The sequence below is a fragment of the Arvicola amphibius genome, chromosome 12 (genome assembly GCF_903992535.2).
Source record: "Arvicola amphibius chromosome 12, mArvAmp1.2, whole genome shotgun sequence".
In the NCBI taxonomy this organism is placed as follows: domain Eukaryota; kingdom Metazoa; phylum Chordata; class Mammalia; order Rodentia; family Cricetidae; genus Arvicola; species Arvicola amphibius.
In genome coordinates this window covers 3667912-3682510 of record NC_052058.2, presented here as the reverse complement: position 1 = coordinate 3682510, position 14599 = coordinate 3667912, and the positions used below count along the sequence as shown (strand labels likewise).

Genomic DNA, 14599 nt, shown 5'->3' with positions numbered 1-14599 from the left:
TCAGAATTTCAGCTTAACAGCAATTACAACAGAATAAAGAAGCTTTGTGAACTGGGAGTGGTGGTGCACGCCTGTAATACTAACTTGGCAGGCTGAGGTGGGGGCACCACAGGTTCTGGGTAGTCTGAGACTCTGTCTCAAAAAATAATACAAAAAATTTAACTTTGCCAAAATCCAACTCAATAGCTCAGTTTAATATACCTGAGTATAAATGAAAATATTCCTTTTAAAAACAGGGTATTTCGCCAAGCACAATGGCATATGCCTTTAATCCCAGTATGCAGAAGGCAGAAGCAGAGGAATCTCTGGGAATTTCAGGCCAGGCTGTTTACACAGTAAGGTCTTCATGGCTACATAGTAAGACCCTATCTCAAAAAACTCAAATATTTAACATTAATACTATCTTATCCATCTTCAGAGTTGTCCATTGGGGGGAAAAAATCACAATTGTTGTAAGACTTTTTAACTTTCTAGAACAAGCAGGAGATCTAAGAATGGAAACAAGGGGCTGGAGAGAGCTCATAAGTTAAGAGCACTGCTTTTCCAGAGGACTTGGGTTTGATTCCCAGCACCCTCATGGTGACTCACAACCTTCTTAGCTCTAGTTCCAGGGGATCCAAGCCCTCCTCCGGTCTCCACAGGCACAACACACATACAGTGCACAGACATACATGCAGGCAAAAAAAAAATTTAATGGGCCTTAACCAACTTCATTAAAATTTTTAGTTATACTAAAATCCCCAACCCCTAGCTAGATTAAATAAACAACTTTGACAGGGCAAAGACAGGAAGAACTATAGCACTGTATCTCCCCATCTTTAAGGAGATAAAATGATTGATAACCTACCTTTTTGAAACTTGGAAAAAGCTACAGACTTGAGGCTGCACTGGTGACCTTTGCATGTTCCCATCAACTCACCAGCTTTTACATCCCAAAATTTGGCTGTTTGATCACCCGCTGCTGTAACCTTCCAAAAAATAATGTAGTTAAATTTAAGAAAGAAATCTTTTCTCTGCATCTATTCAGGCCTAATAAAAGTCACTTACAAGTTTAAATTCACCAGGGACCCAGGCCAAGTCAAAGACAGCATTCCAGTGAGCCATCCATTCTAAACAAAAAAAAAAAAAAAACCCATAAGTGTGACATATCCAGACTGTGTGCTCTGAGAGTGATACCCACAGAAGTTTAAACACCTTGAAGTGTTAATGATAAGACAGTGGCTAGTACTCTACTGTCAATGGATCAAAGTGCATTATGGAGTCATAGATATCACACATCTCCCTAACACATGTGAGAGCTGCCATCTAAAGCCACTGAGGCTGGGGAGAGGGCTCAGGGAGCAAAGCCTGAGTTCAGATCCCAACACCCACACAAATATCAGGTACAAGGATAATGAAACTAATGACCTCCAGTTCAATGAGAGACTACTACAAGCAAACATGTAACTCCAACTCAAGTAAACATGGCATGCATTTACCCAAAGCCCTCCCTGAAATAAACAAACAAACAAACAAATAAATAAAAGTCTGAGTACTAGAAGCATTCTCTAAAGTTGAATCTTCTCAAATACTCCCTAGGTCTAAACCTTCAAGTCCTAACAAGGAAACAACTTTAGTCTGACATTCAAGGTGTGCATGTTTTCACCCCTCCTCCTGTGGAGGAACTTAAGGCTCATTGATCTTACACGTGCATGTATTCCACGCAAGCCGGACCACCATCTTAATACTGTGTCCTAAGTTCACTACATCTACATTAATAGTAATTTACCAAAGGCTTTATGAATTAAAAATGTTAAAACTTAGAGACTTACCCTTGAAGCATGTCTTTTTGCTAGTTTGCGACTCTGTGTTATATAACCTGACGAAGCCTTCTTCATTGGCAACTGCTAATATATGCTCCATACTGGAAGCTGAATAGAAAAAAAGAACACACAAAATGAGTTTCCAAATGAGCACAAATGTATTTAATGATTCAAAACAGGGTTGGAGAGATGGCTTAGAGGTCAAGAGCATTTGTTGCTCTTACAGAGAACTGGGGTTTGATTCCCACATACTCATGGCAGGTTACAATTGTGTGTAACTCCAGTTCCTAGGGATCCAAGGCCTTCTTCTGGCCTCTGTGGCGCACAGACATACACAATTAAAAACAAAAAACAACTCAAAAACCATCAAAATTGTCTCCAGATACTCTGACTTGAAAAGGGCTAAATCAAGAGTGGTACTGGCCAATGGCAAAGAAAAAAAGAAAAGCAAGATAAGACCACCAGCTGATCAAGCCTGTTGGTGGTGTTTCCCTTTTATAAACTATATTAAACTATAAGACTGGAGATGAAAACTTCTATTTCTGCTCACATTTTTAAGATGACTGAAAAACTCTTTCATTTTAAAAACATCTACCATATAAACCACAATTGAACACTTAGAATAATTTTAATATCTACCAAAGTTACTTTCCTTTCCCTCTAAGTAGGAAATACAGTTCTGCTCAGGTTTAGCGCAGTCATTCTCTTACCTGTACAGAAAGTGCATCCAAAAGGAGGAACAGGAACTCCTGTTTCTCCATACGATGTGTGTTCATCATTACAGTTGCACTGATAACCACTTAGAAGGGATTGCAGAGGGTAATGTGAAGACCACCCTAAAACAAGACAACTCCTTTAAGAATGAAAATGTAAACATGTTTTAGCATTTCCCACAAATCTGGAGATAAGTGTCGGTAGTTCTGTGGCCCTGTCTCTTGAGGCATGAAGTTGCAATGATCCTGTTTCTGCTTCTCAAATTATGGGGATAATTGGTATGAGCTACCATACTTGGCTAAATATTCATTCATATAGAACTTTACATATTTAACTTAGATTCACTCACTATGACTCTCCAAGAAAAAAAAAAGGGGGGGGGGGAATCAAAGCAAACTCTAACTTCTGTGGAGGCCAATTAGGTTAGAGTGTGTGTGTTTGTATAGGTTCTCTGAGTCAGAGTCTCACTATGCAGAGCTCTGGCTGTCCTTGAACTCACAGAGCTCCACCTGTCTCTGACTCCCAAGTGCTGGGATTGAAGGCGTGTGCCACCACATCCTGCTGTGTTTTACCACCTTAAACGTAGAAAATTAGTTATGATTATCACCAGTGCCCTTGTACATTAAAGAGACCTGACTTGTAGCAAAGAAACAGCCAAAACATTACCAATTAAATTGTAAAGCATTAACAAACTGTTACTCCCTTACATGACAAGTCCATTTTGAGTCTCTAATGAGAAGCTCTCAAGTAAATAGCAATCATATACAATCAACATTCACAGGGTTACTGTATCAACCTGCCTACTGTAGTTAGTACCACATTCGCTAGTAATTTAGCTTCTTTTTCCCTAAGAGTGAAATTCTAGATCCTATAATTATAACAGGAACCCACTCATAGTATCTTAATATATGTGAGAATTACTTAAAAGAAACAAGGTCAGGGAGGCTTCGGAAAATGACTTAAATTTTCATTTCATTCAGAAAGAAAGCAAGTTCCTAATGTACATCATGATCCTAAAATAGTGAGTCATCACCCAAAATTTATTTATTTAGTTTATATTAACATGTAGGTTGGTTTACTTTCTTTTTATTTTTTCAATCTGTCTTTCACATCATGCATCTTGATCCCATTCATTTCTCCGTCCCTTCACATCCGCCCTTTGCCCCTGCAATGCTCCCCAAAATTAAAACAAAATTTAAAAGAAAAAGAGGAAAAAAACCTAACAATCTTGTCATGGAAGCTGCAGTATGTATGACACAGTGAGTCACACAGTAAACCCTTTGGTCTATACATCTTGTAAGTGTTCATTGCAAAGAGTCACTGGTCTGGTTTGAGGCCTCTGATGCTGGGCACTCACTGAGACTCCTTGGATACCCTCCTGTTGCCCTGTATTTAGGAGATCCTGAGCTTTGGGTCTGCAGACTGCTCTAGCAGACCACAGATGGAATGGGTGCTGGGGTGGGCCAATTCATACCCTTGGCTCTGGGCCTGGGTCAGCCACCCAGTTCTCCGTCCTCATCACCAGGGTAAGTTCTCCAACATCGCCCTGGCTAATTCACCCTAACAGCAATGAGCGAGGGGTAGGGCCGGTTCTTCTGCATTCATGTCCTCAGGGTTGGCTCTGTTCAATGTTATTATCCAAAATATTTGAGGACAAGAAATATTTCAGATTTGCACAGATTTTACTGGTCGGGCCTCTTGAAGCTCTGGAACGTATTAGGATTCAAAAACTTTGATATTTTGTTTTCTTTGTGTAGTTCATGGCTGTCCTTAAACTCAGAGATGCGCCTGTCTGCGCCTCCTGAGTGCTGCAAATTAAAGGCGTGCACCACTGCTGCCCATTACACTTCAGAGTTTTTAGATTAACATGGTCAGTCTCAGCAAGAGAAACATTTATTCAACAAGTAATTAATAACTAAGGAGCTAACAAATTGAGACCACTGCAAATGTTAAACTCCCATCTTAGGGCATTGCCAATTCTCACATTTTTGTTTATTTAAAAATCTGTAATGGACACCCAGAAATTTGTACATCTTGAGACATGCTGCAAGGTCTAAGGTGGGGACGTATGACTGCCTTCCTTTGCACAGCAGAAGGACATGATAAAGTGACAAGAGAGGGAATTCTTCTCACAGAGAAGACAGCTTAGCCCAGCAGGACCTCAGCCAAATCTAGTTTGAGAAGGAATGAGCAGAAAGGAGAAAAGGAACTTAAACTAGATTTAATAATTGCTCATGGGGACATTGCTCCATAATTTGAACAAATATCATTGTAAATAATCTGTGAAAGACCACAAAAAGAATGTTAGGTTCACAAATACCTATCTAAAAGAGTAAATTGGAAATTTTCCTAAAGAAATGTACACGTGGTGTGGGATTTTTAGAGTCTAATGGCTACGACACACAAATTCAAAAGGAAACCAAGTAAAACTGAAGCTACAATATGCTCTGGAACTTCACAATTAAGCTAACCCATCAAATCTGCCTCTTTATCTGCACTAATGTTCAAGCAACAAGTGGCTAAAGCAACTTGTTGAGTTGACGCCACCACTTCTGCAGCTCCCCACAATATGAACCTGTAGTGTTGCCCAGCCCCAACACTCATCTGGAAAAGCCCATTCTTCCCTCAATGGAAAGCTAAGGAGGGCCATACAAGAAATAAGGCCTTTTGTTTCCAGAGGATCACCACCCTGACATCCCCGAGCTTCCACACAGCATCATTTCCAAAACCCGAGAGGATAGGGGACTCCCTTCCCTGGCGCCTTTGTCTCTTCCTCTTCTGTTTTTATAAAGGAAGGTGGTCTCACATCTGCATCATACACATCTGCATTGTCGCAAGATAGATTTCTAAGTGTCCATGACATATTTTTAAATAAAAATTAGTGACATCTTAATTATGAGACAATTGATATCATAAGGCATATTTCTTATGATATCATAAATCTATTTCTTTAAAACATGCATTTTTCAATAAAGTTTTGCTTTTTGCTTAAAACATCGTAAAACGTTATTTAGCTTCTAACAATTGCCTACTATTAGTATCTATGGTGATAATTCATACCAAGGGAAACTTTCAAGACTCACTAGTATTAAAACCACAGAAAAAAGCACTTTACTTGTTTTTTGATGGGGGTATGAAAGGGTGATAAGAACTTTTCAAGGTAGTGGAACACACTAGGGAGGCAGAGGCAGGTGAAATCTCTGTGAGTTCAAGGCCAGCCTGGTCTACAAGCGCTAGTTCCAGGACAGGTTCCAAAATTTCGGAGATACCCTGTCTTGAAGAACAAAAACAAACAAAACACACACATTAAAAAACTTTTCAAGGACACATTACAATAGGATAAATGGGGGGGATAAGAAATAAATTCAGAAGAAAATACAACCATGTGGTTAAGAGTCTGTTCACATGTACTAGAGAACATACCACCAAGTTGCTATACTGTTTATAGTGCCAGATGCAGTTAAAGTTTACAAGTATTTTAAATCTCAAGATGCTAACATTCAAAATAAGGTTAGAAATCACACTTTTTTTCGTGTTTAAGATTATACTAAAAACCTTTAGATGTGATTTAAAATCCACAAGAGTAATCATATTTCCATTTTACAAACATCAGTGGAGAAAGGAAATAAAGGCACATTTTGGAGGCTTGTTATAATACAGAGAACAAAGTGTCAGGGTTCAATCTAGAAAAATGGACGGTGAAAACAGGACAGGCTCAGGACGTGGTGGACGGCGAAAAGGAGAGTTTCAAGCAAGCTTAGGGGAAACTCTTTGAACATGTAATAGTAAGGAAAATGGAGTCTTTGAGTGACTCTCAAGCTTTGGCTGGGGATATTGGTTTAAAATAATATCACTCCCCAAAGTAGGTAACGGGTTTTAGGGAAAAGCCAACTCAGTTTGGGGCACTAAGATGTTTGTATGCCCGATTGTCTGGGTAAAGATCAACCCACACAGTTTTTACAAAAGTTAATCTAAAATACAGGGAATGCGAGAGTGGGGGCTGCGGCAGAATCCCGAGGTGCGGGAGAAGCTGAAGGGACCAGCGGTGGCACAGCGACACTGGAGGGGAAGGAGAGGCACTGATTTCAGGAGGTAACAACACATGAACTCTGGTGCCTACTGCTGAACGAGTATCTGTGAACAGGAGAGAAGTGGACAGAGAAAATGTACCACAAAGAAAGTCTGAATAGCCTTCCTTGGTCATATAAAAAGAAGGCAGCGTTGAAACTCTAAAGACAGCTCACAGCCATTGTGTAGGGCAGCCATTCCCAACACGGGGAAAAGTCACTTGCGTGAAGTCCTAGGCAGAAAGAGAGGCAGAGCCTAACTACAGGGGTGTCCAAGGAAGAAGGACGAATACAAAGTTTCTGATGGGAGCAGGACATTAAGGACCTTTTCATCTTCTCAACATCGCTTTCTTAGGCCCACTTCAAAGATTTAGTTTAAGGACACATCGCGTCTGATTGCTGATGTTCTGTACAACTGCCTTAAGAACTGTAGGAAATGAGCTTTCTATACGCTAACACGAGAATATGGCCGAATTCCACCGTGGAGTGAAAAAACAAATTCAATCCCATTCTGGATCTACCGCGTGCATCAAAAAAAAAAAAAAAATCATCTGGAACAATACCCTTCAGTCTGCTACCCGGGGTCACCTCGTGGGTGTGGCTACAGGCATCTTTTATACCAGAGTTTAGAACTTTCCGGACCCAGCAGAGATGGGGTGGGAGGGGGGGGGCTTTGGGTCTGGAAAAGCAGACGTCGCGTCTCCTCCGCCCGATCGAGCTCCCCAATTGGGGGCCATGCGTGCTGGAGCCTGACCAGACCAGATCAGACTTGCAGGGAGCACTCTGGCTCTGCAGGGACCACTGCACGGCGCTGGCCCAGGGCGCCCCCCGCCCCGACTGCCCCGTGTAAGCGCGCGAAATTGACGTCAGCAGCCAGGGGGCCCGGGAGGCCCGATCACCCAAACCGTCCTGACTTCGGCCTCCGCGCCGATTTCAACGAGCTCGCCCGCGGTGAGGAGCGTCCACAGGGGACCAGGGCACCGTCTCTTCGGCGGCCCTCGCTCCCCCGGGCTCGCTCTCGCCGCGGGAGACCTCGAGGCCCAGGGTGGGCAGCGATCCAAGGGGGAGCGCCCGGGGGAGGTGGTTCCCGCCGCGCCGAGCGAGCGGTCGGCCGGCGGCCGTTGGGACCGTTACTCACCGTTCCTCAGGACGCCGAGCTGCGGCTGGCGCAACACCGAGTTGAAGAGCATCTGGGCCTGAGGAGAAGGCTCCGCCGAGGGAAACGCCGAGAAGACTGCCCCCGAGTCCCGCACGAGCCGCCACTGGCAGCCTCCTCACAGCGACCCGCTTTTGCCTCCAACTCCCGCCACTGGAAGCCCCGGCCGCCAAACTCCGCGCCAAACTTACGTCACGCCCTCTGATTGGCTCTCGCCGCCGCGTCCTGGCGCCTCGGAGCCCCCGCCCCCTCCGAGGCCCCGCCTCCTCCTCGCTCGGCCGCGGGAACCCAGGGTTCGGGAGCTCCCTGAGCGCCTGCGCGGGGGGCCCCCACTGAGGCGCTGGCGAACCGCGGAGCGACCGGGGCGCATGCGTACACTGCCTGACTGCGCGCGGAGGGGGAGGAAAAAAAAAAAATCCGCGAGACAGCGGCGGGGGGAAAATGGCGGTGTCGGGGCAGAGTTTGCGATCTTGGTGACGAGGCGAGTCGGGCAACTCTTCCGGTCATGGCGTCAAACTCAACCAAGTCTTTTCTGGCCGACGCCGGCTACGGCGAGCAGGAGCTGGACGCTAACTCTGCTCTAATGGAGCTGGACAAAGGTAGGGGCAGGAGCGGGCGAAGCGTCGGCGGGGGGACGTGGCGCCACCCCGCGGCGGCGGCCGGAGAGGCCCGAAGGGCGCGTGCGCCGATGTGCGGGGCGGGAAGCGCGGCTGCGCCTGCAGGGCTGCTGGATTGTCCTGGCAAAGCTGTACCAGAGGCCCGTGCCAGCGAGGACGCTTTTGACCACTTGGGGGCACAGTCTGCCCATTTCCCAAACAGTCAATGAGATTATTTCTACCAGTGATGATTTTTGAGGTGATTTTTAAAAGACGTTCGCTGGAGATGAGGTCTTCATCAAGAGAGCCTTAAGAGTTCGTGGAGCGTTTTACAGCGATTTGTTTTGTGTGACTGCCAATTACGAGTTCTAAAACAGGTTCCACTTGGCTGGGAACATCAGGCAAACATGATTGGGTGCTCTCTTTCTCTACAGACAAGTTGCACGAGTTAGCTTCTCTTGTGCAGGTGGCTAAGAGAAGAAACTTCGGGGTTAGGAGTTAAATTCCAGTTCTACTAATGTGATTATGGAAAGCGACTTTATCATTTAGCCTCGAATCACCTGCCCGTCTGAGCTGGTAGCACTGTCACTAATACTAAATGACAGTGGTATGCGAAAGATGCACTTATGAAACGCTGGAGAGGTACGCCTTTGTTCCTAGACGTGGACAAAGGAGGCAAGGGCAGATAGTTATCCAGAAAGAACTCAAGTGTTGCCGGGCGGTGGTGGCGCACGCCTTTAATCCCAGCACTCGGGAGGCAGAGGCAGGCGGATCTCTGTGAGTTCGAGGCCAGCCTGGTCTACAGAGCGAGTTCCAGGACAGCCAGTGCTACACAGAGAAACCCTGTCTTGAAAAACAACCAGTGTATAACCTGTGGAGGACTGGACTAGATACTCTGTAAGGATCCGCCCTCAACTCCACGTTAGTCCCTTTGCAGCTCTGTGACTTGAACATGCCTGTTGAACCTTTAGGGATTTTGAGGGGGGCTGCTATTGGTGAGAGTGTCTCACATTTTGCGACAGGGTCTCATGAAGCGCAGGATGGCCTGGAATTCTCTATAGTCTAGGATGGCTTTCAACTTATGATCACCTCATTCCTCAATTCCCGAGTCCTGGAGTTACAGGTGTTCACCACGACCCTTGGTTTATTCAGTGCCAAACACTTTACTAATTGAGCCGTATCCCTGGCCTGTTTTTGGATTCTATTTTTCCCCAGAAACAGGGAGGGTTTTAGTGTGTAACAGCCCTGGCTGTCCTGGAACTAGGCTCACCTCGAACTCACGGAGATCCGCCTGCCTTTGCCTCTGCCACCTGAATGCTGGGATTAAAGGCGTACGCCACCAAACCCAGTATTATTCTTAGATTTTTAAAGAAAGCCTTTACTTTCTTTTGATGTACCAAAAAAAAGTCACAACTTTCAAATTGGGTGTACATACTCTTGAAACAAAAATTGATATTTTGCTGTTTTTTTGGCTTTTACTCTTACCGAGCTATAGGTCCTTTTGTCTCTAAAATATAAAGTTATAATAGGCCGTGCGGTGGTGGCGCATGCCTTTAATCCCAGCACTTGGGAGGCAGAGGCAGGCGAATCTCTGTGAGTTCGAGGCCAGCCTGGTCTACAAGAGCTAGTTCCAGGCCAGGCTCTAAAAAAGCTGCAGAGAGGCCGGGCGGTGGTGGCGCACGCCTTTAATCCCAGCACTCGGGAGGCAGAGGCAGGCGGATCTCTGAGTTCGAGGCCAGCCTGGTCTACAAGAGCTAGCTCCAGGACAGGCTCTAGAAACTACAGGGAAACCCTGTCTCGAAAAACCAAAAAAAAAAAAAAAAAAAGCTGCAGAGAAACCCTGTCTCGAAAAACCTAAAAAAGAAAAAAATAAAGTTATAATAGGAACTTTATTCTTTAAATATTATATACTAATTTCCTTCTCAAAGGTATTTTATATCACTTTATTGTAGTTGGCCTTGTCCCATGCTAAGAGTAGATAACATAGAACAGGGATCTGAATAAGGGCATGGAAAAAAGAGACATCTAGCGTTACCTCTGAAAAGTATGCTGTCATGTCAGTGAGGTGGATTACCAGGTATTCCAGACCCCCCGACTGAGCTCTGGAGCCCGCATGGAAGAAGAGAACCGACACCTGTGAGCTGTCCTCTGCCTGCTGTCCCCCTGCTCCTGCAGTCACACACGCCCATGTGCACAGTAAGAATAAGTTTCACGGTTTTAGAGATTGCTAGTGCTGGAGAGACGGATGACTTTTCCAGGGGGACCGAGTTCCGCTCCTGCCTGTAACTCCAGGAAGCTGAAGTGTCCCTCCCACCGCCCCAACATACACATACTGAAAAATAAGAATCTTTAAAGAAAAGGCTGAAGTTATAAAGGGAAAGTTAATACATACTTTTTTATAAGAAGAGTTGAAATAAAATACATATGTGTAAGCAGTAAATAGTACATGTTTTACGAATGAGCCTCAAGCTCAGAGAGATACATGTACGAGCCAGGAACAGGGCAATGTGACACATGAGTACTTTTGGGCCTGGGGACATTGCTGAAGGCAGAGTCTCACATATTACTCTAATAAGCGTAGCTTTTCCTAATGTATATTCTTATCAGACCAAGGATTTTTCCCTCAGCCGATTGGAAGTTGTCCAGATGAAAACAAGCAAGGTCTCCTTCACACAGAAAGACTAAGTGACATTACTCAACCTGTGGCCTTCATGGTCGCTGGGCTCCGGAAAGGTGAAAGTGGGAAGAAGTGGTGACTCATTGCCTTTCTTGCTGCACACGCAGCGGGAGAAAGGGATTGTAGAGGATGGACTGGCGGCTGGCGAGGCTGCTGAGTTCAGTGCTGTGTGAAAGTCCTGGTGGGCTACCATCTAAACTCTGAGAACTGGGTGAGAGTCAGGAGGACCTCCCCTGGGATGGCTCCACCTGATGTCCCACATCTTAATCCTCCTGTGACAAAGACAACTGTTGTCCTGTAGCCCGTGTCAGCACGAATGTAGTTGGTGTAAGCAAGGGTGTGACTCCACAGTCCTGAGAGAAGGGCTTCAGCCACTGTGTGTGTGCCAAGTGACTGACTCCCCTTCATAGTAGCTGAGTTTACAAGTAAACAGGTGAACAGTTGGGTGTGGTGGTGTGTGACTTTGATCCCAACGCAGGCAGAGGCAGTCAGATCTCTGAGTTCAAGGCCAGCCTGGTCTACAAAGTGAGTTCCAGACAGCTAGCATTGTTACACGTAGAAACCCTGTCAAAGGTGGGGGGGGGGATAGACATGCAAACCATATGGATTCAGATTATTTTTCTTGAGAGTGTTTACTACCAGACTAAATTTACTCTGCCGGCATTGACAAGTGAACCTTTAAAGTTAGTAGAACTGGGACAAAGGCAAGGTTCAGCAGCTAGTTCTCCACCGTACAGTCTGGTTGGTGACCCTTTACTGGACTAAATCACATGAAGTAATCCGAAATCCAAGGCCCCTTTTCAGCACTTACCGAAACCACAGCCTCACTTTTATGTATGGCTGTGATCTGTTTAGTCTCAAAAGCTTTTATTTGCTCTAAACCAGTATTTTCACACATGCAGACTGCATTATTATGTCAGCAGGTTACATTATAGCTTATTGATTGGAATCTCTTCTTTCTTAACATGAATATTGGATATAAACTGTATTGTCACTTTCATTCTGTTAATAGATTTTCTTCTTCTGAGTTGTTCTTTCCCCTCGTTAGCAATGCAATGTTTGATTACCAAATACTTTGGAAGATTTCTAGATCGTGTTCTCTTTCTTTTCTTTTTTTTTCTTTCTTTTTGTTTTTTTGTTGGTTTTGGGGGGGGGGGCAGGGAGTAGACCGAGAGCTTTGAGAGTGCGTGGCAAGAGCTGTACCATTGAACTATGCCTCAGTCCTCCCACCCCCTTTTTGAGGCGGAGTTTTTACTGAGGTGCTTCAGCCGGCCTGCACATATTCTGTTTCCTAGGTTAGTTTTTAACTGTGCTTCTCTTGCCTCAGCCTGAACATCTAGAAATACAGATTTAAACCACCAAACCTGTCTGACTTCAGTCCTTTTAAACTCACTGATGTTGATACTCTCGAATAGTCTTAAGACACTTTAAAAATTATTTTTCATTGCAGTGTGTCTAAGAGAATCAGTTTAAGAGATGGTTCTGTAGCTAAAATCATATGCTATTCTTCCAGATGACAGGGTTAGGTTGTTAGCACCCAAATTGGGAGCCTCAAAACCACCTGTAACTCAAGCCCCAGGTAAACGACGTCTTCTGCCCTCTGCAGCCACCTATGTGTACACATGAAATAAAAAAAAAGAAAATTAAAGAGAAAGTTTGTGAAATTACTGAAGTATTTATTAGTTGTTTGAGGACTATTTGGTTTTACTTTTGGGGTAGTTTTATATTAAAGCACTTGTTTGTGTTTTGCTTTTTTTTTAAAGAGTCTTACGCAGTCCATTCTGGCCTCAAACTTGCTGTGTATCTGAGGATGACCTTAAACTGATTCTTTTGCCTCTACCTCCCATGTGATGTGATTATAGGTATGTGCCACTATGCCTAGCTTCCAAATGACTGTTTGCCATTTTTATTGTTAACTGTTCTAAATTGTCTGAGCTGCAGTCCTCCTGCCTCAGCCTCCTGAGCGTTGGTTGGAGGCATATGTGGTCTTGCCCAGCTTTCCATTTTGAGTTTGAATGGGAGTCACAGAGGTGCTTCTCTTGTGTAAGTCAGTGTTTGCTGTTTCTGCCTGGAGCCGCAGGTTTGTAATTAGTTCCTCCTGTGTTTTTTCACTAGGTCTGAGGTCTGGCAAACTCGGGGAACAGTGTGAAGCCGTGGTCCGCTTTCCTAGGCTTTTCCAGAAGTACCCATTCCCTATTCTCATCAATTCAGCGTTCCTAAAGTTAGCTGATGTTTTCAGAGTTGGGTAAGTCTTTGTAATGCCTGGCGTCCTAAAGAACATGTTTTGTGCTCTCTTTCCTTCTGGCCCTTCAGGACCTCCTGCCACTTAGGTACTCTTGGTATGCAGATTGCATTGTACCGCACTTTGGTATGAGATTTAATGACATTTTTAGCAAAAATAAAAACTAAGGCTCAGAGAGTAATTAATTGTTTCTTTAGGGAACAAAATAAATCAGAACAACCTTATTCTAGTACTGTATGTATATTTTATAAGAATCTGTGGATTTTTTTTGTACAGATTGTTTTAAGAAATTCCTGTCTCATTTAATGGTTTGCAACATGAGATGCATGTGTGTGCAGTTTTTGAACTATGTTAGCAGCACTGAATAAAGGCCTATTTTTCTTTGTTTCTGTTTCCACTCTTACCTCTCCCACTTCTTTCTCCTATTATCTGTATATTCATGTGCTCGTATATGTGTCAGGTCAGACCTGAGCGAGGAAAGTAGTGATGTAAGGTTACCTGGGCGAGGAGGGAGGTCAGCCATGCCCTGGGCTCCGCATTACAGCAGTGCTGAGCTATTGCAGCTGCTTTAGGTTGGGATCCGTCAGGAACAGACAGTGACAGCCCGGAAAGCAGCGCCACTTGTACTGTGCTAACCCTGTTACCCTTTTCCTAGACTGAGCTCATTTCCTCCTCCATGTTTTCTAGAAACAACTTCCTGAGGCTGTGTGTTCTCAAAGTGACCCAGCAGAGTGAAAAGCACCTGGAGAAGATTCTCAACGTGGACGAGTTTGTGAAGAGGGTCTTCTCGGTGATTCATAGCAATGACCCCGTGGCAAGAGCCATCACTCTCCGGTACTGTGTCACTGTGTGATCAAAGAAGCGTGGTAACCGTCCCTACCTGTAAATCCAGGTCCACAACCGTAATGCTGTTTTGGTTGTAAATTGCCTTGCTCGTGTTTCAAACATCCCACTATGTAGGAGCTCTGACGTAAGAACGAGGTGGATTTCAGTGCAGCAAAGCCTTGGCGCTTCTGAACGTCTGGAGTTCCTCAGGCAGGCATTGAACTTGGGATTCTCCTGTTTTAGCCTCCCAATAGATAGGAGTCTGTGTCTATGCCACCATGCCTGTCTTCATTCTTTCAGTTCTATTTGTATACTCACATGTCTAATTTGAGGGAAATTTTTGGAACTTGGTTAGTTAAATTATCAGTTTCCTTTCTAGCTTTCCCTGCCCGTACAGTCCTCCTTGTACCCAGGATGTCACTACTTCCCTGAGTTTATTTTTCTGGGTCAAACATTGGTACTTCCTTGTTCAGAATTAGTTGCTTTGTCATTCTTCTGCCATTTGATTAAGTCGCACATC

At 44.6% G+C, this 14599-nt stretch overlaps 2 protein-coding genes across 2 annotated transcripts in view; one reads left to right on the top strand and one right to left on the bottom strand.

Annotated features, from left to right (window-relative positions):
* The window catches only part of Dtl (denticleless E3 ubiquitin protein ligase homolog), a 36728-nt gene extending 28875 nt beyond the window's left edge, over positions 1 to 7853 (bottom strand). The window contains exons 1-5 of the mRNA XM_038349561.1: positions 7722 to 7853; positions 2513 to 2638; positions 1812 to 1910; positions 1048 to 1109; positions 848 to 968 (exon numbers count right to left, since the gene is read on the bottom strand). Of these exons, the coding sequence (XP_038205489.1) occupies positions 848 to 968; positions 1048 to 1109; positions 1812 to 1910; positions 2513 to 2638; positions 7722 to 7773 (460 nt within the window). The 5' untranslated portion in view covers positions 7774 to 7853. The remainder of the gene's footprint in view (positions 1 to 847; positions 969 to 1047; positions 1110 to 1811; positions 1911 to 2512; positions 2639 to 7721) is intronic.
* Positions 7854 to 8029: 176 nt separating this feature from the next.
* Ints7 (integrator complex subunit 7) overlaps positions 8030 to 14599 on the top strand; it is a 57617-nt gene continuing 51047 nt past the window's right edge. Inside the window, exons 1-3 of the mRNA XM_038349213.1 lie at positions 8030 to 8338; positions 13128 to 13257; positions 13942 to 14088. Of these exons, the coding sequence (XP_038205141.1) occupies positions 8245 to 8338; positions 13128 to 13257; positions 13942 to 14088 (371 nt within the window). The 5' untranslated portion in view covers positions 8030 to 8244. The remainder of the gene's footprint in view (positions 8339 to 13127; positions 13258 to 13941; positions 14089 to 14599) is intronic.